Genomic DNA, 21,447 nt, shown 5'->3' on the forward strand with positions numbered 1-21,447 from the left:
CCCTCCTCGCTCCTCTCCATTAGCCCCCTACCCCTCTTCCATTCCTCCCCTTGGCCCCCGCCCCTCCTCCATTCACCCCCTGCCACCTCCTCCTCCATTAGCCCCCTGCCGCCTCGCCACTCCTGTTACCCCCTTGACCCCTCCTCTGTTACCCCCTTGCCCCCCTCCTCCGTTTCCCCCCTCCTAGCCCCCTCCTCCATTCCCCCCCAGCCCCCTCCTCCATACACCCCCTTGTCCCCTCCTCCATTTCCCCTCCGCCCCCTCCTCCATTACCCGCTATTCCTCGATTACCCCTCATCCTCCATTAGCCTCCTGCACCCTCTCCACTCCTCTGTTTTCCCCCGTCCCCATCTCCTCCATTCCCCATTAGCCCCCTGCTCCCCTCCTCCGTACCCCCTTTTCCCCCCTCCTCCATACTCCCCTGCTCCCTCCTCCGTTCCCCCTTGCCCCCTCAATTCCCCCTTTGCCCATTCCCCGCTTGCCACCCCCTTCCATTGCTGCCCTTGCCAACCGCCCCCTCCTCCATTCACCCCTGCCCCCTCCTCCTCCATTAGCCCCCTGCCGCCTCTCCCCTCCTCTGTCACCCCCTTGCACCCCTCCTCCATCCCCCCCTTGCCCCCCTCCTCCATTTCCCCCACCCCCCTTGCCCCTTCCTCCATTTCCCTCCCTTGCCCCGTCCTCCTATCCCCCCTTGCCCCCTCCTCCATTAGCCCCCCTCTCCCCTCCTCCGTTCCCCCTCCTCCATTAGCCCCGTGCCCCCCTCCTCCGTTCCCACCTCTTGCCACCCTCCTCAGTTCCCCCCTCCCCCCTCCTCTGTTCCCCACCCTCCCCCCTCCTCCTCCATTCCCCCATCTCCATTAGCCCCCTGCCGCCTCCTCCGTCACCCCTCTGCCCCCTCCTCCGTTCCCCAGCCACTCCGTTCCCCCCCTTGCCCCCTCCTCCATTAGCCCCGTGCCCTCTCCTCCATTCCCAACCCTTGCCCCCCTCCTCCGTTCCCACCCCTTGCCCCCCTCCACCGTTACCACCCACGCCCCATTCTCCCCCTGCCCCCTCCTGCCTCCCCCACGCCCACTCCTCCGTTCCCCCTTGCACCCTCCTCCATTACTCCTGTCCCCCCTCCATTCCTCCCCTTGCCCCCTCCTCCATTCACCCCCGTCCCCTCCCGCCTCTCCCCTCCTGTTACTCCCTTGACCCCCCCATCTCCATTTCCCCCCTGCCCCCTCCTCTGTCACCCAACTGCCCCCTTCTCCGCCCACCCGTTTCCCCCTGCCCCCTCCTCCGTTCCCCCTCCATTAGCCCCCAGCCCCCCCTCCATTCCCCCCCTTGCCACCTCCTCCTTTCCCCCCGACCCCTCCTCCATTCCGTGTCCTCCGTTCCCCCTCGCCCCCGCTCCTCCGTTGCCCCCCCTTGCGTTCTAGCCTCCTCCATTAGCCCCCTGCCCCCTCCTCCGTTCCCCCCTTGCCCCCTCCTCCGTTACCCCCTCCATTAGCCCCCTGCTGCCTCCTCCGTACCCCCCCTTGCCCCCTCCTCTGTACCCCCCTTGACCCCTCCTCCACCCCTCCTCTGTTCCCCTCGTGCCCACCATCTCGGTTAACCCCTGCACCCCTCCTCCGTTTTCCCCCTTGCCCCCTCCTCCATTAGCCCCCTCTCCCCTCCTCTCCATTAGCCCCCTACCCCTCCTCCATTCCTCCCCTTGCCGCCCCGCCCCTCTTCCATTCACTTCCTGCCAACTCCTCCTCCTCTAGCCCCCTGCCACCTCGCCCCTCCTGTTACCCCCTTGCCCCTCCTCCATTCCCCCCCGCCCCCCTCCTCCATTCCCCTCCCCTTGCCCCCCTCCTAGCCCTCTCCGCCATTCCCCCCCAGCCCCCTGCTCCATACACCCCCTTGCCCCCTCCTCCGTTTCCCCCCTTGTCCCCCCTCCATTACCCCCTATTCCTCGATTACCCCTTATCCTCCTCCTCCTCCATTAGCCCCCTGCCCCCTCTCCACTCCTGTTTCCCCCGTCCCCTCCTCCTCCATTCCCCCATTAACCCCCTGCTCCCCTCCGCCGTACACCTTTGCCCCCTTCCTCCATTCCCCCTTGCCCCCTCCTCCGTTCCCCCCTTGCCCCCTCCTCCGTTCCCCCCTTGCCCCCCCGCCCCTCCTCCATTCACCCCTGCCCCCTCCTCCTCCATTAATTCCCTGCCACCTCTCCCCTCCTGTCACCCCCTTGCACACTTCCTCCATCCCCCCCTTGCCCCTTCCTCCATTTCCCTCCCGAGCCCCCTCCTCCATTCCCCCCCTTGCCCCCTCCTCCTCCATTAGCCCCGTGTCCCCCTCCTCCGTTCCCACCTCTTGCCCCCCTCCTGTTCCCCCCCTCCCCCCTCCTCCTCCGTTCCCCCCCATCTCTATTAGCCCCCTGCCGCCTCCTCCATCACCCCTCTGCCCCCTCCTCCGTTCCCTCCCATGCCCCCTCCTCCGGTCTCCCCTTGCCCCCGTCTCCATTCCCACCCCTTGCCCCTCTCCTCCGTTCCCACCCCTTGCCCCCCTCCACCGTTACCACCAACGCACCATTCTCCCCCACGCCCCCTCCTCCGTTCCCCCCATGCCTCTTCTCCCCATCTCCATTCCCCCCCCCAGCCCCTTCCTCCATTTTCCCCAACCCTTGCCCCTTGCTCCATTTCCCCCACCCCCTCCTCCATTCCCCCCCTTGCACCCTCCTCCTCCATTAGCCCTCTCTCCCCTCCTCCGTTCCCCTTTGCCCCCTCCTTCATTGGCCTTGTACGCCCTCCTCCATTCCCACCCCTTGCCCCCCTCCACTGTTACCACCCACACCCCATTCTCCCCCACGCCCCCTCCTCCATTCCCCCCTTGCCCCCTCCACCATTACCCGTCCCCCCTTGTCCCCCTTCTATTCCTCCCCTTGCCCCCTCCTCCATTCCCCCCCTGCCCCCTCCTCCATTCACCCCCGCCCCCTAACCTGTTACCCCCTTGACCCCCTCCATTTCCCCCCGCCCCCTCCTCCGTCACCCAACTGCTGCCTCCTCCTCCGCCCCCCCGTGCCCGCTACTCCATTCCCCCTGCCCCCACTTCCGTTCCCCCTCCTCCATTACCCCCGCCCCATCCTCAGTCACCCCTCTTCCCCCTCCTCCGCCCCCCCCTCTGTTGCCCACTTCCCGCTCCCCCGTTCCCCCCTTGCCCACTCCTCCGTTCACCCTCCTCCATTTCCCCTCTGCCACCTCCTCCGCCCCTCCTCCGTTGCCAGCCATTACCCCTCCTTCATTGCCCCCACTTGCCCCCTCCTCCGTTGCCCCCACTTGTGTTCTAGCCTCCTCCATTAGCTCCCTCCTGTTACCTCCCTCCATTAGCCCCCTGCCCCCTCCTCTGTTACCCCCCCCTGCTCCCTCCTCCATTCCCCCTGCCCCCTCCTCCATACCCCCCATGCCCCCTCCTCCGTTCCCCTATTAGCCCCCTGCTCCCCTCCTCCGTACCCCCTTTCCCATCTCCATTCCCCCCTTTGCCCCCCTCCTCCATTTCCGCCCCTTGCCCCTCCTCCATAACCCCTGCCCCCTCCTCCGTTCCCCCTTGCCCCCTCCTCCGTTCCCCCCACCCCCTTCTCCATTCCGCGTCCTCTGTTCCTCCTTGCCCCCCTCCTCCGTTCCCCCCTTGCACCCCCCTCCATTCCCCTCCTGCCCCCCATCTGTTAACCCCTGCACCCCTCCTCTGTTTCCTCCATTCCCCCCTCCTCCGTTCCCCCCTTGCCCCCTCCTCCATTAACCCCATGCCCCCACTTCCGTTCCCCCTTCTCCATTAGCTCCCTCTCCCCTCCTCGCTCCTCTCCATTAGCCCCCTACCCCATTTCCATTCCTCCCCTTGCCCCCCTCCATTTCCCCCTTGCCCCCCTCCTCCATTTCCACCCTTGTCCCCTCCTCCATTTTTCCCCCCTTGCCCCCTCCTCCATTTCCCACTCCTCCATTAGCCCCCTGCCCCCTCCTCCGTTCCCCTTGCCCCCTCCTCCGTTGCCCCCACTTGTGTTCTAGCCTCTTCCATTAGCCCCCTGCCCCCCCCTCCATTTCCCCTCCGCCCCTCCTCCATTGCCCCTCCTCCTCCATTAGCCCCCTCTTCCCTCCTCCGTACCCCGTTGCCCCCCTCCTCCGTTCCCCCCTTTGCCTCCCTCCTCCATTCCCCCCTTTCCCCTCCTCCATACCCCCTGCCCTATCCTCCATACCCACCCCGCCCCTCCTCCGTTCCCCCTTCCTCCGTTCCCCGCCCCCACCCCCCGTCCCCTCCGCCTTTCCGCGTCCTCTGTTCCCCCTTCTCCGTTACCCCCTGCCCCCTCCTCCGTTCCACCCCCCTCCGTTTCCCCTTGCCCCCTCCTCCGTTCCCCCCCTTGCCCCCTCCTCCATTAACCCCATGCCCCCACTTCTGTTCCCCCTCCTCCAAACCCCCTTGCCCCCTCCTCCACTCCCACCCCCCTTATGCCCCTCCTCCATTACCCCATGCCCCCTCATCCTCCATTTCCCCCGTCCCTCCTCCATACTCCCCCTGCCCCCTCCTCCATACCCCCCCGCCCACTCCTCCATACCCCCTTGCCCCCTCCTCCATTCCTCCCATTGCCCCCTCCTCCGCTACCCCCATTGCCCCCTCCTCCGCAACCCCCCCTTGCCCCCTCCTCCGTTCCCCTTGACACTCCTCCTCCATTAACCCCCTCTCCCCTCCTTGCCCCCTCCTCCATAAACCCCCTTGCCCACTTCTCCGTCACCCCTTGCCCCCTCCTCCATAGACCCCCCTTACCCCCTCCTCCATACACCCCCCCTTACCCCCTCCTCCATACACCCCTTGCCCCCTCCTCCGTGCTCCCCTTGCCCCCTCCTCCGTTACCGCCCTTGCCCCCTCCTCCATTCACCTTGCCCCTCCTCCTCCATTAGCCCCCTGCCCCCTCTCCCCTCCTTCATGCCCCCCTTGCCCTCTCCTCCACAACCCATTGCCCCCTCCTCCATTCCTCCCTTGCCCCTCCTCCGTTTCCCCCTCGACACCTCCTCCATTACCCCTCCTCCCCCTCTCCCCACTCCATTCCCCGCCCCCTCTTCCGTTACCCCCTTGCCCCCTCCTCCGTTGCCCTTGATCCTCCTCCTCCATTAGCCCCCTCTCCCCTCTTCCATTCCCCCCTTGCCCACCTCTTCCATATCCCCCTCGCCTCCCTCCTCCATACACCCCCTTGCCCCCTCCTCCATTACCCCCTGTCCCCTCCTCCTCCATTCCCCCATTAGCCCCCTGCCCCTTCTCCCCTCCTCTGTACCCCCTTGCCCCACATCCGTTTCCCCCATGGCCACTCCTCCGTTCCCCCTCCTCCTTTACCTCCCTACCCCCTCTTGTTCCCTCCTGTTCCCCCCCACCCCCTCCTCCATTTGCAGCCTGCCCCCTCTCCCCCCCTTGCCCCGCTCCTACGTCCCCCCGCCCCGTCCTCCGTTCCCCCCTTGCCCCATCCTCCGTGATCCCCTTGCCCCATCCTCCGTGATCCCCTTGCCCCATCCTCCGTGACCCCCCTTGCCCCATCCTCTTCCATTACACCCTCATCTCCATTACCCCCCGCCCCTCCTCCACCCCCCCTTGCCCCCTCCTCCGTCACCCCCCTTGCCCCCTCCTCCGTATCCCCTCTTGCCCCCTCCTCCATTCCCCCCGTCCCCGTTCCCCCCTTCCATTCCTCCCCATGCCCCTCCTCCATTTCCCTCCCCGCCCCCTCCATTAGCCCCCTGCTGCCTCTCCCCGCCTGTTACCCCCTTGCCCCCCTCCTCCATCCGCCCCCTTGCCCCATCCTCCGTGACCCACCTTGCACCCTCCTCTTCCATTACCCCCCATCTCCATTACACCCTTGCCCCCTCCTCTGCCCCCCTCCTCCATTACCCCTTGCCCCCTCCTCCATTCACCCCCTCTCCCCTCCTCCATTGCCCCTTGCCTCCCTCCTCTGTTCCCCCCCCTTGTCCCCCTCCTCTATACACCCCCTTGCCCCTCCATTTCCCCTCTGCCCCCTCCTCCGTTCCCCCCCTTGCCCCCCTCCTCCATTCCGGGTCATCTGTTTCCCCCCTTCTCCGTTACCCCCTGCCCCCTCCTCTGTTGCCCTCCTGCACCCCCTTCGTTCACCTCCATTGCCCCCTCCTCCGTTCCCTCCCCTTGCCCCTTCCTCCGTTCCCCCTTTGCCCCCTCCTCCATTCCCCCCCTTGCCCCCTCCTCCATTAACCCCATGCCCCTACTTCTGTTCCCCCTCCTCCATTAGCCCCCTGCCCCCTCCTCCATTCCCCCCTTGCCCCCTCCTCCATACCCCCCTTGCCCCCGCCTCCATTACTCCCTTGCCCCCACTTCCGTTCCAGCCTCCTCCATTAGCCCCCTGCCCCTCCTCCGTTCCCCCTTGCCCCCCTCCATTACCCCCCTGCACCTCCTCCGTTCCCCCTTGCCCCCTGTTCGTTGCCCCCCTCCGTTCCCCCCTTGCCCCCTCCTCCGTTCCCCCCTCTTGCCCCCTCCTCCGTTCCCCCCTCTTGCCCCCACCTCCGTTCCCCCCTCTTGCCCCCACCTCCGTTCCCCCCTCCATCAATCCCTCCCTTACCGTGCCCCCTCCTCCATTCCCCACCCGTGCCCCCTCCTCCATTCCCCACCCGTGCCTTCTCCTCCATTCCCCACCTGTGCTCCCTCCTCCATTCCCCACCCGTGCCCCCTCCTCCAATTCCCAACCGGGCCTCCTCCTCCATTACCCACCCGTGCCCCCTTTCCTCCATTCCCCCCTTGCCCCCTCCTCCGTTGCCTCCTCCTCCATTCCTCCCTTGCCCCCCCTCCATACCCCACTTGCCCCCTCCTCCGTACCCCCCCATGCCCCCTCCTCCGTTCCCCCCTTGTGCCATTCTTGGTTCCCCCTCCTCGCCCCATCCTCGGTTCCCTGTCATCCATTTACCTCCGCCCCCGCCACCCCCATGCCCCCTCCTCCGTTGCCCTCCCCTTGCCCACTGCTCCGTTTCCCCCGCCTTCGTTCCCCCCCTTGCCCCCTCCTCCATTAGCCCCCGCTCCCATCCTCGTTCCCCCCTCCTCCATACACACCCTTGCCCACTCCTCCGTTCCCTCCCTTGCCCCCTCCTCCAAATTCCCTCCGTGCTCCCTCCTCCATTACCCCCTGCCCCCTCCTCCTCCTCCATTATCTCTCCCCCTCCTCCTCCTCCATGAGTCCCCGCCTCCTCTCCACTCCACTGTTCCCCACCCCCCCATCCTCTTCTCCTCTTATCCCCAATTAGCACCCTGCCCCTTCTCCCCTCCTCCGGTCCACCTTGCCCCTCATCCATTTCCTCCCTTGGCCCCTCCTCCGTTCTTCCCATGGCCCCTCCTCTGTTCCGCCCCTCCTCCATTAGCCTCCCGCCCCCTCTCCACTCCTCTGTTCCCCACCCCCGTCCCCTTCTCCTCCATTGCCCCATTAGCCCCTGCTCCCTCTCCCCTCATCCGTACCCCCTTGCCCCCCTCCACTGTTCCCCCCTTTCCCCCTCCTCCATTTCCCCCTTGAACCTCCTCCATATCCCCCCCTTGCCACCTCCTCAGTTCACCCTTGCCCCCTCCTCCATTAGCCCCCTCCCCCTCTCCCTTCATCCATTCCCCCCCTGTCCCCTCCTCCATTCCCCCCCACCCCTTCCTCCTCCATTAGCCCCCTGCCGCCTCTCCCCTTCTCTGTTGCCCCCCTCCTCCATCCGCCCCCTTGCACACTCCTCCGTCACCCCTCTGCCCCCTCCTCCATTCCCCCCACCCACTCCTCCGTTGCCCCCCTCCATTAGCCCCCTGCCCCATCTCCATTTCTCCCTTGCCCCCTCCTCCGTTTCCCACCTCCTCCATACACCCCGTTGCCGCCTCCTCCAAACCCCCTTGCCCCCACCTCCATTCACCCCCTTGCCGCCTCCTCCACTCCCCCCCCTTGTGCCCCTCCTCCATTACCCCGCCCCCTCATCCTCCTCCTCCATTAGCCCCTGCCCCTTCTCCCCCTCCTCCGTACCCACTTGCCCTCCTCCTCCGTTCCCCACTTTGCCCCCCATCTCCATTTCCCTCGTCCCTCCTCCATTTCCCTCGTCCCTCCTCCATACCCCCTTGTCCCCTCCTCCGTTCCCCCCCTTACCCCCTCCTCCGCTACCCCCCTTGACCCCATCTCCGTTAGCCCCCGCCCCCTCCTCTGTTCCCCTTGACACTCCTCCTCCTCCTCCTCCTCCTCCATTAACCCCCTCTCCCCTCCTCCGTTCCCTCCTTACCCCCTCCTCCATACACCCCCGATGCCCCCTCCTCCGTTCCCCCCTTGCCCCCCTCCTCCATACACCCCCTTGCCCCTCCTCCTCCTCCTCCATTAGCCCCCTGCTCCCTCTCCTCTCCTTCATAACCCCCTTGCCCCCTCCTCCATACACCCCCTTCCTCCGTTACCCCCCTTGCCCCCTCCTCCGTTACCTCCCTTGCCCCCTCCTCCGTTCCCCTTGACACTCCTCCATTAACCCCCTCTAGCCTCCTCCATTCCCTCCTTACCCCTTCCTCCATACACCCCAATGCCCCCTCCCCGTTACCCCCTTGCCCCCTCCTCCGTTCCCCTTGACACTCCTCCATTAACCCCCTCTAGCCTCCTCCGTCCCTCTTCCATACACCCCCATGCCCCCTCCTCCGTTCCCCCCTTGCCCCCTCCTCCATACACCCCCCCATGCCCCCTCCTCCGTTCCCCCCTTGCCCCCTCCTCCATACACCCCCCCTTGCCCCTCCTCCTCCATTAGCCCCGTGCCCCCTCCTCCTTACAACACCGTGCCCCCTCCTCCTTACAACACCGTGCCCCCTCCTCCTTACAACACCGTGCCCCCTCCCCCTTACAACACCGTGCCCCCTCCTCCTTACAACACCGTGCCCACTCCCCCTTACAACACCTTGCCCCCTCCCCCTTACAACACCTTGCCCCCTCCCCCTTACAACACCATGCCGCTCCTCCTTACACCATGCCCCCTCCTCCTTACACCTTGCCCCCTCCCCCTTACAACACCTTGCCCCCTCCTCCTTACAACACCTTGCCCCCTCCTCCCTTGCCCCCCTGCCCCCTCCTCCCTTGCCCCCTCTTCCGTTACCCCCTTGCCCCTCCTCCGTTGCCCTCCCCTTGCCCCCTCCTCCGTTCCCCCTCTTGCCCCCTCCTCCGTTCCCCGTCCCCCCTTCCATTCCTCCCCATGCTCCCTCCTCGATTACCCCCCCTTGCCCCCTCCATTCCCCCGACTCCTCCTCCATTCACCCCCTGCCGCCTCGCCCCTCGTTACCCCCCTTTGCCCCCCTCCTCCATTTCCCCGTCCCTCCTCCATACTCCCCCGTCCCTCCTCCATACTCCCCCCTGCACCCTCCTCCATACCCCCCGCCCACTCCTCCATACCACCCCTGCCTACTCCTCCATACCCCCTTGTCCCCTCTTCCGTTCCCCACTTGCCCCCTTCTCCATTCCTCCCATTGACCCTCCTCCGCAACCCCCATTGCCCCCTCCTCCGCTACCCCCCCATTGCCCCCTCCTCTGTTCCCCTTGACACTCCTCCTCCATTAACCCCCTCTCCCCTCTTCCGTTCTCTCCTTGCCCCCTCCTCCCTACACCCTTGCCCACACCTCCTTCACCCATTGCCCCCTCCTCCATACACCCCCTTACCCCCTCCTCCATACACCCCCCTTGCCCCCTCCTCCGTTACCCCCCTTGCCCCCTCCTCCATTACCCCCCTTGCCCCCTCCTCCGTTACCCCCCCTTGCCCCATCCTCCGTTACCCCCCTTGCCCCCTCCTCCTCCATTAGCCCCCTGCCCCTCCTCCTCCTCCTCCATTAGCCCCCTGCCCCCTCTCCCCTCCTTACCCCCTCCCCTCTCCTCCACACAACCCTTCACCCCCTCCTCCATTCCTCCCTTGCCCCTCCTCCATTTCCCCCCTTGACACCTCCTCCATTACCCCTCCGCCCCCTCTCCCCACTCCATTCCCCCCGCCCCCTCCTCCCTTGCCCCCCTGCCCCCTCTTCCGTTACCCTCCCCTTGCCCCCTCCTCCGTTACCCGTCCCCTCCTCCATTCACCCCCTGCCGCCTCGCCCCTCGTTACCCCCTTGCCCCCCTCCTCCATTTCCCCCCCTTGCACCCTCCTCCATTTCCACCCCTTTCCCCTCCTCCATTTCCCCTTTGCCTCCCTCCTCCATTCCCCCCCCTTGCCCCCTCCTCCGTTCCCCGCCCCCTCCTCCATTCCGCGCCCTCTGTTCCCTCCTGCCCCCTTCACCCCCTCCTCCACCCCCCCTCCTCCATTAACACCATGCCCCCACTTCTGCTCCTCCTCCTCCAAACCCCCTTGCCCCTCCTCCATTCACCCCCTTGCCCCCTCCTCCACTCCCCCCCTTGTGCCCCTCCTCCACTCCCCCCTGCCCCCTCATCCTCCATTAAACCTCATCCTCCTCCTCCATTAAACCTCATCCTCCTCCTCCATTAGCCCCCTGCCCCTTCTCCCCATCTCCGTACCCACTTGCCCTTCTCCTCCGTTCCCCTTTGCCCCCCTCCTCCATTTCCCCCGTCCCTCCTCCATACTCCCCCGTCCCTCCTCCATACTCCCCCCTGCACCCTCCTCCATACCCCCGCCCACTCCTCCATACCACCCCTGCCTACTCCTCCATACCCCCTTGTCCCCTCTTCCGTTCCCCACTTGCCCCCTTCTCCGTTCCTCCCATTGACCCTCCTCCGCAACCCCCATTGCCCCCTCCTCCACTACCCCCCCATTGCCCCCTCCTCTGTTCCCCTAGACACTCCTCCTCCATTAACCCCCTCTCCCCTCCTCCGTTCTCTCCTTGCCCCCTCCTCCATACACCCCCTTGACCACACCTCCGTCACCCCTTGCCCCCCTCTTCCACCCCTTGCCCCCCTCCTCCATCACCCCTTGCCCCCCTCCTCCATACACCCCCTTGCCCCCCTCCTCCATACACCCCCTTACCCCCTCTTCCATACACCACCTTGCCCCCTCCTCCGTTACCCCCCTTGCCCCCTCCTCCGTTACCCCCCTTGCCCCCTCCTCCGTTACCCCCCTTGCCCCCTCCTCCTCCATTAGCCCCCTGCCCCCTCGCCCCTCCTTCATGCCCCCCTTACCCCCTCCTCCACACAACCCCTCACCCCCTCCTCCATTCCTCCCTTGCCCCTCCTCCGTTTCCCCCCTTGACACCTCCTCCATTACCCCTCCGCCCCCTCTCCCCACTCCATTCCACCCGCCCCCTCCTCCGTTACTCCCTTGCCCCCTCCTTCATTTCCCCCCTTGCCCCCTCCTCCGTTGCCCTTGACCCTCCTCCTCCATTAGCCCCCTCTCCCCTCCTCCGTTCCCCCTTGCCCCCTCCTCCATACACCCCCTTGCCCCCTCCTCCGTTCCCCCTTGCCCCCTCCTCCATTACCCCCTGTCCCCTCCTCCTCCATTCCCCCATTAGCCCCCTCTCCCCTCCTCTGTACCCTCTTGCCCCACATCCGTTTCCCCCCTGCTCCCTCCTCCGTCCCCCCTCCTCCTTTACCTCCCTGCCCCCTCTTGTTCCCCCCCGCCCTCCTCCTCCATTTGCAGCCTGCCCCCTCTCGTCCCGCTCCTATGTCCCCCCGCCCCGTCCTCCGTTCTCACCTTGCCCCATCCTCCGTGATCCCTTGTCCCATCCTCTTCCATTACCTCCTCATCTCCGTTACCCCCCGCTCCTCCTCCGTCACCTCCCTTGCTCCCTCCGTCACCCCCCTTGCCCCCTCCTCCCTCCTCCGTCATCCCCCTTGCCCCCTCCTCCGTACCCCCTTGCCCCTCCCCGTACCCCCTCTTGCCCCCTCCTCCATACCCCCCCATCCCCGTTCCCCCTTGCCCCCCTTCCATTCCTCCCCATGCCCCTCCTCCATTTCCCTCCCCGCCCCCTCCTCCATTCCCCCCGCCCCCTCCTCCTTTCCCCCATGCCCCCTCCTCCATTCACCGCCTGCCACCTCCTCCTCCTCCATTAGCCCCCTGCTGCCTCGCCCCTCCTGTTCCCCCCTTGCCCCCTCCTCCATTAGCCCCCCTTGCCCCCTCCTCCGTTCCCCCCTTCTCCGTTCCCCCCAATTGCGTTCTAGCCTCTTCCATTATCCCCCTGCTCCGTACCCCCCTTGCCCCCTCCTCCATCTCCTCCGTTCCCCGACTGCATCCCCCCCGCCCCCTCCTCCATTCCGCGTCCTCTGTTCCCCCCTTCTCCGATACCCCCTGCCCCCTCCTCTGTTACCCCCTTTCCCCCCCTCCTCCGTTCCCCCTCCGTTTCCCCCCTTGCCCCATCCTCCATTAACCCCCTTGTGCCCCTCCTCCATTACCCCCTGCCCCCTCATCCTCCTCTAGCCCCCTGCCCCTTCTCCCCTCCTCCGTACCCACTTGCCCTTCTCCTCCATTCCCCCCTTTGCCCCCCGCCTCCATACTCCCCCCTGCCCCCTCCTCCATACCCTCCCGCCCACTCCTCCATACCACCCCTGCCCACTCCTCCATACCCCCTTGCCCCCTCCTCCGCTACCCCCATTGTCCCCTCCTCCGCTAGCCTCCCTTGCCACTCCTCCTCCATTAACCCCCTCTCCCCTCCTCTGTTCCCTACTTGCCCCCTCCTCCATACACCCCCTTGCCCACTCCTCCGTCACCCCTTGCCCCTTCCTCCATACACCTCCCTTACCCCCTCCTCCATACACCCCCCTTGCCCCTTCCTCGGTTCACCCTTTGCCCCCTCCTCCGTTACCCCCCTTGCCCCCTCCTCCTCCATTAGCCCCCTGTCCCCTCTCCCCTCCTTCATGCCCTCCTTGCCCCCTCCTCCATACACCTCCTTGCCCCCTCCTCCACACAACCCCTGCCCCCCTCCTCCATTCCTCCCTTGCCCCTCCTCCGTTTCCCCCCTTGACACCTCCTCCATTACCCCTCCGCCCCCTCTCCCCACTCCATTCCCCCCGCCCCCTCCTCTGTACCCCCCCTTGCACCCTCCTCCGTTACCCCCTTGCACCCTCCTCCGTTACCCCCTTGCCTCCTCTTCCATTCCCCCCCTTGCCCCTTCCTCCGTTGCCCTTGACCCTCCTCCTCCATTAGCCCCCTCTCCCCTCCTCCGTTCCCCCCTTGCCTCCCTCCTCCACATCCCCCTTGCCTCCCTCCACCATACACCCCCTTGCCTCCCTCCTCCATACACCCCCTTGCCTCCCTCTTCCGTTCCCCCCTTGCCCCCTCCTCCATTACCCCCTGTCCTCTCCTCCTCCATTCCATTTGCCCCCTGCCCCTTCTCCCCTCCTCTGTACCCCCTTGACCCACGGCCACTCCTCCGTTCCCTCCTCCTTTACCTCTCTGCCCCCTCTTGTTCCCTCCCCGCCACCCTCCTCCATTTACATCCTTCCCCCTCTACCCCCCCTTGCCCCGCTCCTACGTCCCCCCGCCCCGTCCTCCGTGATCCCCTTGCCCCATCCTCCGTGACCTCCTTTGCCCCATCCTCTTCCATTACACCCTCATCTCCATTACCCCCCGCCCCTCCTCTGCCCCCCTTGCCCCCTCCTCCATCACCCCCCTTGCTCCCGCCACCCACTTGCCCCCTCCTCCGTACCCCCTCTTGCCCCCTCCTCCGTACCCCCCATTTCCCTTCCATTCCTCCCCATGCCCCATCTCCATTTCCCTCCCTGCCCCCTCCTCCATTCCCCCCGTCCCCTCCTCCTCCATTAGCCCCCTGCAGCATCTGTTACCCCCTTGCCCCCCATCTCCATCCGCCCCCTTGCCCCCTCCTCCACTACCCCCTTTGCACCCTCCTCATCCATTGCCCCCCCATCTCCATTACACCCTTGCCCCCTCCTCTGCCCCCCCTCCTCCATTGCCCCTTGCCCCCCTCCTCCATTGCCCCTTGCCCCCCTCCTCCGTTTCCTCCCCCATGCCCCCTCCTCTATACACCCCCTTGCCCCTCCTGCACCCCCCCCTTTTGTTCCCCCCTTGCCCCCTCCTCCGTTCCCACCTTGCCCCCTCCTCCGTTTCCCCCCCCCCCCCTTGCTCCCTCCTCCATTAACCCCATGCCCCCACTTCTGTTCCCTCTCCTCCATTACCCCCTTTCCCCTCCTGCGTTCCCCCCTTGCTCCCCTCCATTAGCGCCCTACCCCTCTCCCCTCCTCCATTACCCCCTTGCCCGCTCCTCCATTCCCTCCTTGCCGCCTCCTCCATTCCCCCTTGCCGCCTCCTCCTCCATTACCCCCTTGCCCCCACTTCCGTTCCAGCCTCCTCCATTAGCCCCCTGCCCCTCTTCCGTTTCCCCCTTGCCCCCCTCCATACCCACCTGCCCCTCCTCCGTTCCCCTCTGGCCCCCTCCTTCGTTGCCCCCCTCCATTAGCCCCCTGCCCCTCCTCCGTTCCCCCCTACTCCATTCCCCACCCGTGCCCTCTCCTCCATTCCCCACCTGTGCCCCCCATCTCCATTTCCCCCCCCATTAGCCCCCTGCCCCCTCCTCCGTACCCTCCTTGCCCCCTCCTCCATTTCCCCCGTGCCTCCTCCTCCATTCCTCCCTTATTCCCCCTCCATACCCCACTTGCCCCCTCCTCTGTACCCCCCCATGCCCCCTCCTCCGTTCCCCCCTTGCCCCCCTCCATACCCCACTTGCCCCCTCCTCCGTACCCCCCCATGCTCCCTCCTCCTTACCCCCCCATGTCCCCTCCTCTGTTCCCCCCTTGCCCCCTCCTCCTCCATTAGCCCCCTCGCCCATCCTCCGTTCCCCCCTCCTCCATACCCCCCTCCTCCATACACACCCTTGCCCCCCTCCTCCAAATCCCCTCCGTGCCCCCTCCTCCATTATCCCTCCTCCTTTGCCCCCTGTCCCCCTCTTGCCCTCCTGCTCCGTTTCCTCCTCTTGCCCCCTCCTCCGCTCCCCCTCTTGCCCCCTCCTCCGCTCCCCCTCTTGCCCCCTCCTCCGCTCCCCCTCTTGCCCCCTCCTCCGCTCCCCCTCTTGCCCCCTCCTCCGCTCCCCCTCTTGCCCCCTCCTCCGCTCCCCCTCTTCCGCTCCCCCTCTTGCCCCCTCCTCCATTACCCCCGCCCCTCCTCCTCCATTCACCCTCCTCCTCCATTAGCCCCCTGCTGCCTCTCCTCTCCTCTGTTACCCCCTTGCCCCCCTCCTCCACCCCACCTTGCCCCGCCTCCATTCCCCCCTTGCCCCCGCCTCCATTCCCCCCCTTGCCCCTGCCTCCATTCCACCCCTCTGTTCCCGCCTCCATTCCGCCCCTCTGTTCCCGCCTCCATTCCACCCCTCTGCCCCCGCCTCCGTTCCCACCCCTTACCCCCACCTCCATTCCCACACCTTGCCCCCTCCGCCGATCCCACCCGCCCTCTCCATTACCTCCTCTCCCCTCCTCCATTGCCCCTTGCCCCCCTCCTCCGTTCCCCCCCCAATGCCCCTCTCCTCGATACACCCCCTCGCCCCTCCTCCGTTTCCCCCCATTCCCCCCTCCTCCGGATCCCCCTCCATTACCCCCTTGCCCCCCTCCTCCATCCCCCCCATTCCCTCCTCCTCCATTCCTCCCTCCTCCTTCTCCATTCCCCCCTCCTCCTCCTCCTCCATTCCCCCCTCCTCCTCCTCCTCCTCCATTCCCCCCTCCTCCTCCTCCTCCATTCCCCCCTCCTCCTCCTCCTCCATTCCCCCCTCTTCCTCCTCCTCCATTCCCCCCTCCTCCTCCTCCTCCTCCATTCCCTCCTCCATTCCCCCCTCCTCCATTCCCCCCTCCTCCTCCTCCTCCATTCCCCCCTCCTCCTACTCTCCCCCCTCCTCCTTCACCATTCCCCCCCCTCCTCCTTCACCATTCCCCCTTCTCCTCCTTCACCATTCCCCCTTCTCCTCCTTCACCATTCCCCCTTCTCCTCCTCCTCCTCCTCCATTCCCTCCTCCTCCTCCTCCTCCATTCCCTCCTCCTCCATTCCCTCCTCCATTCCCTCCTCCATTCCCTCCTCCTCCTCCATTCCCTCCTCCATTCCCTCCTCCTCCTCCATTCCCTCCTCCTCCATCATCTCCATTCCCTCTTCCTCCTCCATCTCCATTCCCCCCCTCCTCCTCCAGTCCCCTCCTCCGCCTCCATCCCTCCTCCTCCTCCATTCCCCCTCCTCCGTTCCCCCCTTCTTCTCCTCCACCATTCCCCCTTCACCTCCTCCTCCTCCATTCCCTCCTCCTCCTCTATTAGCCCCCGCCCCCTCTCCACTCCTCTGTTCCCCCCGTCCCCTTCTCCTCTATTCCCCCATTAACCCCCTGCCCCTTCTCCCCTCCTCCATTTCCCCTCGCCCCTGCCTCAGTTATTCCCATGCCCCCTCCTCCGTTGCCCTTCCCTTCCCCCCTGCTCCTCCATTAGCCCCCTCTCCCATCCTCCGTTCCCCCCTCCTCCATACCCCCCTTGCCCCCTCCTCCGTTTCCCCCCTTGTCCCCTCCTCCGTTCCCCCCTTGCCCCCCTCCTCCATTCCCCCATTAGCCCCCTGCCCCTTCTCCGTACCCCCTTGCCCCACATCCGTTTCCCGCAAGGCCCCTCCTCCGTTCCCCCCATGGCCGCGCCTCCGTTCCCCCTCCTCCTTTACCTCCCTGCCCCCTCTTGTTCCCTCCTGTTTCCCCCCGCCCCCTCCTCCATTTGCACCCTGCCCCCTCTCCCCCCTTGCCCCCTCCTCCATTCCCCTGTCCCCCCTTGCCCCCTTCCATTCCTCCCCATGACCACTCCTCCATTACCCCCCCTCCATTCCCCCGCCCCTCCTCCTCCATTAGCCCCCTGCCGCTTCTCCCCTCCTCTGTTACCCCCTTGCCCCCTCCTCCATCCACCCCCTCGCCCCCTCCTCCATCCACCCCCTCCTCCATCCACCCCCTCGCCCCATCCTCCGTGACCCCCCTTGCACCCTCCTCTATTGCCCCTTGCCCCCTCCTCGTTTTCTCACTTGCCACCTCCTCCGTTTCCCCCCCCCCATGCCCCCCTCCTCTATACACCCCCTTGCCCCCTCCTCCATTTCCCCCTTGCCCCCCTCCTCCATTTCCCCCTTGGCCCCCTCCTCCATTTGCCCCCTGCCCCCCTCTTGCCCTCCTGCTCCGTTTCCCCCTCTTGCCCCCTCCTCCGCTCCCCCTCTTGCCCCCTCCTCCGCTCCCCCTCTTGCCCCCTCCTCCGCTCCCCCTCTTGCCCCCTCCTCCGCTCCCCCTCTTGCCCCCTCCTCCGCTCCCCCTCTTGCCCCCTCCTCCGCTCCCCCTCTTGCCCCCTCCTCCGCTCCCCCTCTTGCCCCCTCCTCCGCTCCCCCTCTGCCCCCTCCTCCGCTCCCCCTCTTGCCCCCTCCTCCGCTCCCCCTCTTGCCCCCTCCTCCGCTCCCCCTCTTGCCCCCTCCTCCGCTCCCCCTCTTGCCCCCTCCTCCGCTCCCCCTCTTGCCCCCTCCTCCGCTCCCCCTCTTGCCCCCTCCTCCGCTCCCCCTCTTGCCCCCTCCTCCGCTCCCCCTCTTGCCCCCTCCTCCGCTCCCCCTCTTGCCCCCTCCTCCATTACCCCCGCCCCTCCTCCTCCATTCACCCTCCTCCTCCTCCATTAGCTCCCTGCCGCCTCTCCTCTGTTACCCCCTTGCCCCATCCTCCATTAACCCCTTGCACCCTCCTCCACTACTCCCTTTCCACCCTGCCCCCTCTTCCCCACTTGCCCTGCTCCTATGTCCCCCCCGCCCCCCGTCCTCCGTGACCCCCTTGCCACGTCCTCCGTGACCCCCCTTGCCCCGTCCTCCGTGACCCCCCTTGCCCCGTCCTCTGTGACCCCCCCTGCCCCGTCCTCTTCCATTACCCCCACATCTCCATTACCCCCCGCCCCCCCCTCCGTCACCCCCCTTGCCCCCTCCTCCATTCCCCCTCTTGCCCCCTTCCATTCCTCCCCATGCCTCCTCCATTTCCATCCCCGACCCCTCCTCCATTCCCCCCACCCCCTCCATTAGCCTCCTGCCGCCTCTCCAACACCGTTACCCCTTTGCACCCTCCTCCATCCGCCCCCTTGCCCCATTCTCCGTGACCCCCTTTGCACCCTCCTCTTCCATTACCCCCTCATCTCCATTACCCCCTTGCCCCCTCCTCCATTACCCCCTTGCCCCCTCCTCCATTCACCCCCTCTCCCCCTCCTCCATTCACCCCCTCTCCCCCTCCTCCATTCACCCCCTCTCCCCCTCCTCCATTCACCCCCTCTCCCCCTCCTCCAATCACCCCCTCTCCCCCTCCTCCATTTCCCCTCTGCCCCTCCTCGATTTCCCCCCTTGCCCCCTCCTCCACCCCCTCTTCCATTACCCCCTTGCCCCCTCCTCCATTCGCCCCCTCTCCCCTCCTCCATCCCCCCATGCCACTGTTTCCCCCTTGCCCCACTCCTCCCTTCCCCCCTTCTCCGTTCCCCCCCTTGCCCTCCTCCTCTATTACTCACTTGCCCCCTACTCCATTAGCCCCCTTGCCCCCTCCGTTCCGACAGCTTGCCCCCCCTTCCTCCGTTCCCCCCTTCTCCGTTCCTACACCTCGCCATCCCCTCCTCCGTTCCCGCCCTTGCCCGCTCCTCCGTTCCCCCCTTGCCCGCTCCTCCATTCCCCCCTTGCCCGCTCCTCCATTCCCCCCTTGCCCGCTCCTCCATTCCGCCCCTCCTCCGTTCTCCCCCCTTGCCCCTTCTCCCCTCCTCCATACCCCCTTCCCCACATTCGTTTCCCCCATGGCCTCTCCTCCATTACCTCTCTGCCCCCTCTTGTTCCCCCCCGCCCCCTCCTCCATTTGCACCCTGTCCTCTTTCCCCCCCGCCCCGCTCATCCATCCCCCCACCCTGTCCTCCGTGACCCCCCTTGCCCCATCCTCTTCCATTACCTCCCCATCTCCATTACCCCCGCCCCTTCTCCATCCCCCCTTGCCCCCTCCTCCGTTCCCCCCTTGCCCCCTCCTCCTCCATTAGCCCACTGCCGCCTCTCCCCTCCTCTGTTACCCCCTTGCCCCCGCCTCCATCCGCCCCCTTGCTCCCACCTCCGTCCCCCCATGCCCCATCCTCCATGAGCCCCTACCCCCACTTCTGTTCCACCCTCCATCATTAGCCCCCTGCCCCGTTCTCCGTTGCCCCCCTTGGCCCCTTCTCCGTTCCTCCCCTCCATTAGCCCCTTGCCCCCTCCTCCATACCCTCCCTTGCCCCCTCCTCCATACCCTCCCTTGCCCCCTCCTCCATACCCTCCCCTGCCCCCTCCTCCATACCCTCCCTTGCCCCCTCCTCCATTTCCCCCACCCCCTCCTCCATTAGCCCCCTGCCGCCTCTCCCCTCCTGTTACCCCCTTGCCCCCCTCCTCCACCCCACCTTGCCCCGGCCTCCATTCCCCCCTTGCCCCTGCCTCCATTCCACCCCTCTGCCCCCGCCTCCATTCCCACCCCTTGCCCCCTCCTCCGATCCCACCCGCCCTCTCCATTACCTCCTCCATTGCCCCTTGCCCCCCTCCTCCATTCCCTCCTCCTCCTCCATCTCCATTCCCCACCTCCTCCTTCATCCCCCTCCACCCCACCTTCTCCACTTCCTCCTCCATCTCCTCTTGTTTCCCCCCCTTGACCCCCTCCTCCATTAGGCCCCTCCCTCCGTTCCCACCCTTGCCCCCTCCTCTGTTCCCACCCTTGCCCCTCCCTCTGTTCCTACACCTTGCCCCCTCCTCTGTTCCCACCCTTGCCCCTCCCTCTGTTCCTACACCTTGCCCCCTCCTCTGTTCCCACCCTTGCCCCCTCCTCTGTTCCCACCCTTGCCCCCTCCTCTGTTCCCACCCTTGCCCCCTCCTCTGTTCCCACCCTTGCCCCCTCCTCTGTTCTCACACTTGCCCCCTCCTCTGTTCCCACCCTTGCCCCCTCCTCTGTTCCCACCCTTGCCCCCTCCTCTGTTCCCACCCTTGCCCCCTCCTCTGTTCCCACCCTTGCCCCCTCCTCTGTTCCCACCCTTGCCCCCTCCTCTGTTCCCACCCTTGCCCCCTCCTCTGTTCCCACCCTTGCCCCCTCCTCTGTTCTCACACTTGCCCCCTCCTCTGTTCCCACCCTTGCCCCCTCCTCTGTTCCCACCCTTGCCCCTCCTCTGTTCCTACACTTTGCCCCCTCCTCTGTTCCCACCCTTGCCCCTCCCTCTGTTCCTGTCCCCTGCCCCCTCCTCTGTTCCCACCCTTGCCCCCTCCTCTGTTCCCACCCTTGCCCCCTCCTCTGTTCCCACCCTTGCCCCTCCCTCTGTTCCCACCCTTGCCCCCTCCCTCTGTTCCCACCCTTGCCCCTCCCTCTGTTCTCACCCTTGCCCCTCCCTCTGTTCCCACCCTTGCCCCTCCCTCTGTTCCCACCCAATGCCCCCTCCTCTGTTCCTACACTTTGCCCCCTCCTCTGTTCCCACCCTTGCCCCCTCCTCTGTTCCCACCCTTGCCCCTCCCTCTGTTCCTACACCTTGCCCCCTCCTCTGTTCCCACCCTTGCCCCCTCCTCTGTTCCCACCCTTGCCCCTCCCTCTGTTCCTACACCTTGCCCCCTCCTCTGTTCCCACCCTTGCCCCCTCCTCTGTTCCCACCCTTGCCCCTCCTCTGTTCCTACACTTTGCCCCCTCCTCTGTTCCCACCCTTGCCCCTCCCTCTGTTCCCACCCTTGCCCCTCCCTCTGTTCCCACCCTTGCCCCCTCCTCTGTTCCCACCCTTGCCCCTCCCTCTGTTCCCACCCTTGCCCCTCCCTCTGTTCCTACACCTTGCCCCCTCCTCTGTTCCCACCCTTGCCCCCTCCTCTGTTCCCACCCTTGCCCCCTCCTCTGTTCCCACCCTTGCCCCTCCCTCTGTTCCTGTCCCCTGCCCCCTATATCCGCGGGCCCCGCTCACCGCTCCTTGCGCAGGCCCAGCTCCCGGACGGCGGCCTGCAGCTCGCGGTCTTTGCCCATGAGCCGCGCGGCCTGCTCCCGCACCGTGCGCTCGGCCGCCTCCAGCCGGCGCTCCAGCTCGGCCACACGGCGGTGCACGGCCGCCAGGTGCGCGTTCGCCTCCTTGATCTGCACCGGGCTCAGCACCGACATCCTGCGCCTGGCGGGCCCGCAGCCCCGCTCTGCTCGGCCCCACCCCGCCCCCGCGGCCTGAAGCCCCGCCCCCGAGGCCCACCGGCCGCCACGGCTCACTGCGCATGCTCGCATTGGGCGGCGTGCGGCGGGATGAAAGGTCACGGGCTGTGGGTGAAAGGTCAGGGGCCCAGGGCCAAGGCCCCCAGTGCAGACCGCCCGAAGGACTGACAACTCTCAGATAAAAGTTAATGCGGGTTGTTGTGAGGAAAACAAGGAATAGGAGCAGGAGTCGTCCATTCAATGAGATCCCGCCCGATCCCCAGATCCCCTTAATATTCAAAAATCTATCGCTCTCCGCCTTGAATACTCTCAGAGACCGAGCCTGCACAGCCCTCTGGGGCAGGGAATTCCAGAGATCACCCCCCTCATCTCAGTCCCCAATGGCCGACCCTT

At 66.6% G+C, this 21,447-nt stretch overlaps 1 protein-coding gene across 1 annotated transcript in view; it reads right to left on the reverse strand.

The window, feature by feature from the left end:
* LOC139229244 (vimentin-type intermediate filament-associated coiled-coil protein-like) overlaps positions 1–21,050 on the reverse strand; it is a 29,005-nt gene extending 7,955 nt beyond the window's left edge. Inside the window, exon 1 of the mRNA XM_070860903.1 lies at positions 20,822–21,050. Within this exon, the coding sequence (XP_070717004.1) occupies positions 20,822–21,012 (191 nt within the window). The 5' untranslated portion in view covers positions 21,013–21,050. The remainder of the gene's footprint in view (positions 1–20,821) is intronic.
* Between the last annotated feature and the right edge of the window lie 397 nt (positions 21,051–21,447).

Source organism: Pristiophorus japonicus, chromosome 18 (genome assembly GCF_044704955.1).
Source record: "Pristiophorus japonicus isolate sPriJap1 chromosome 18, sPriJap1.hap1, whole genome shotgun sequence".
Taxonomy (NCBI): Eukaryota; Metazoa; Chordata; class Chondrichthyes; family Pristiophoridae; genus Pristiophorus; species Pristiophorus japonicus.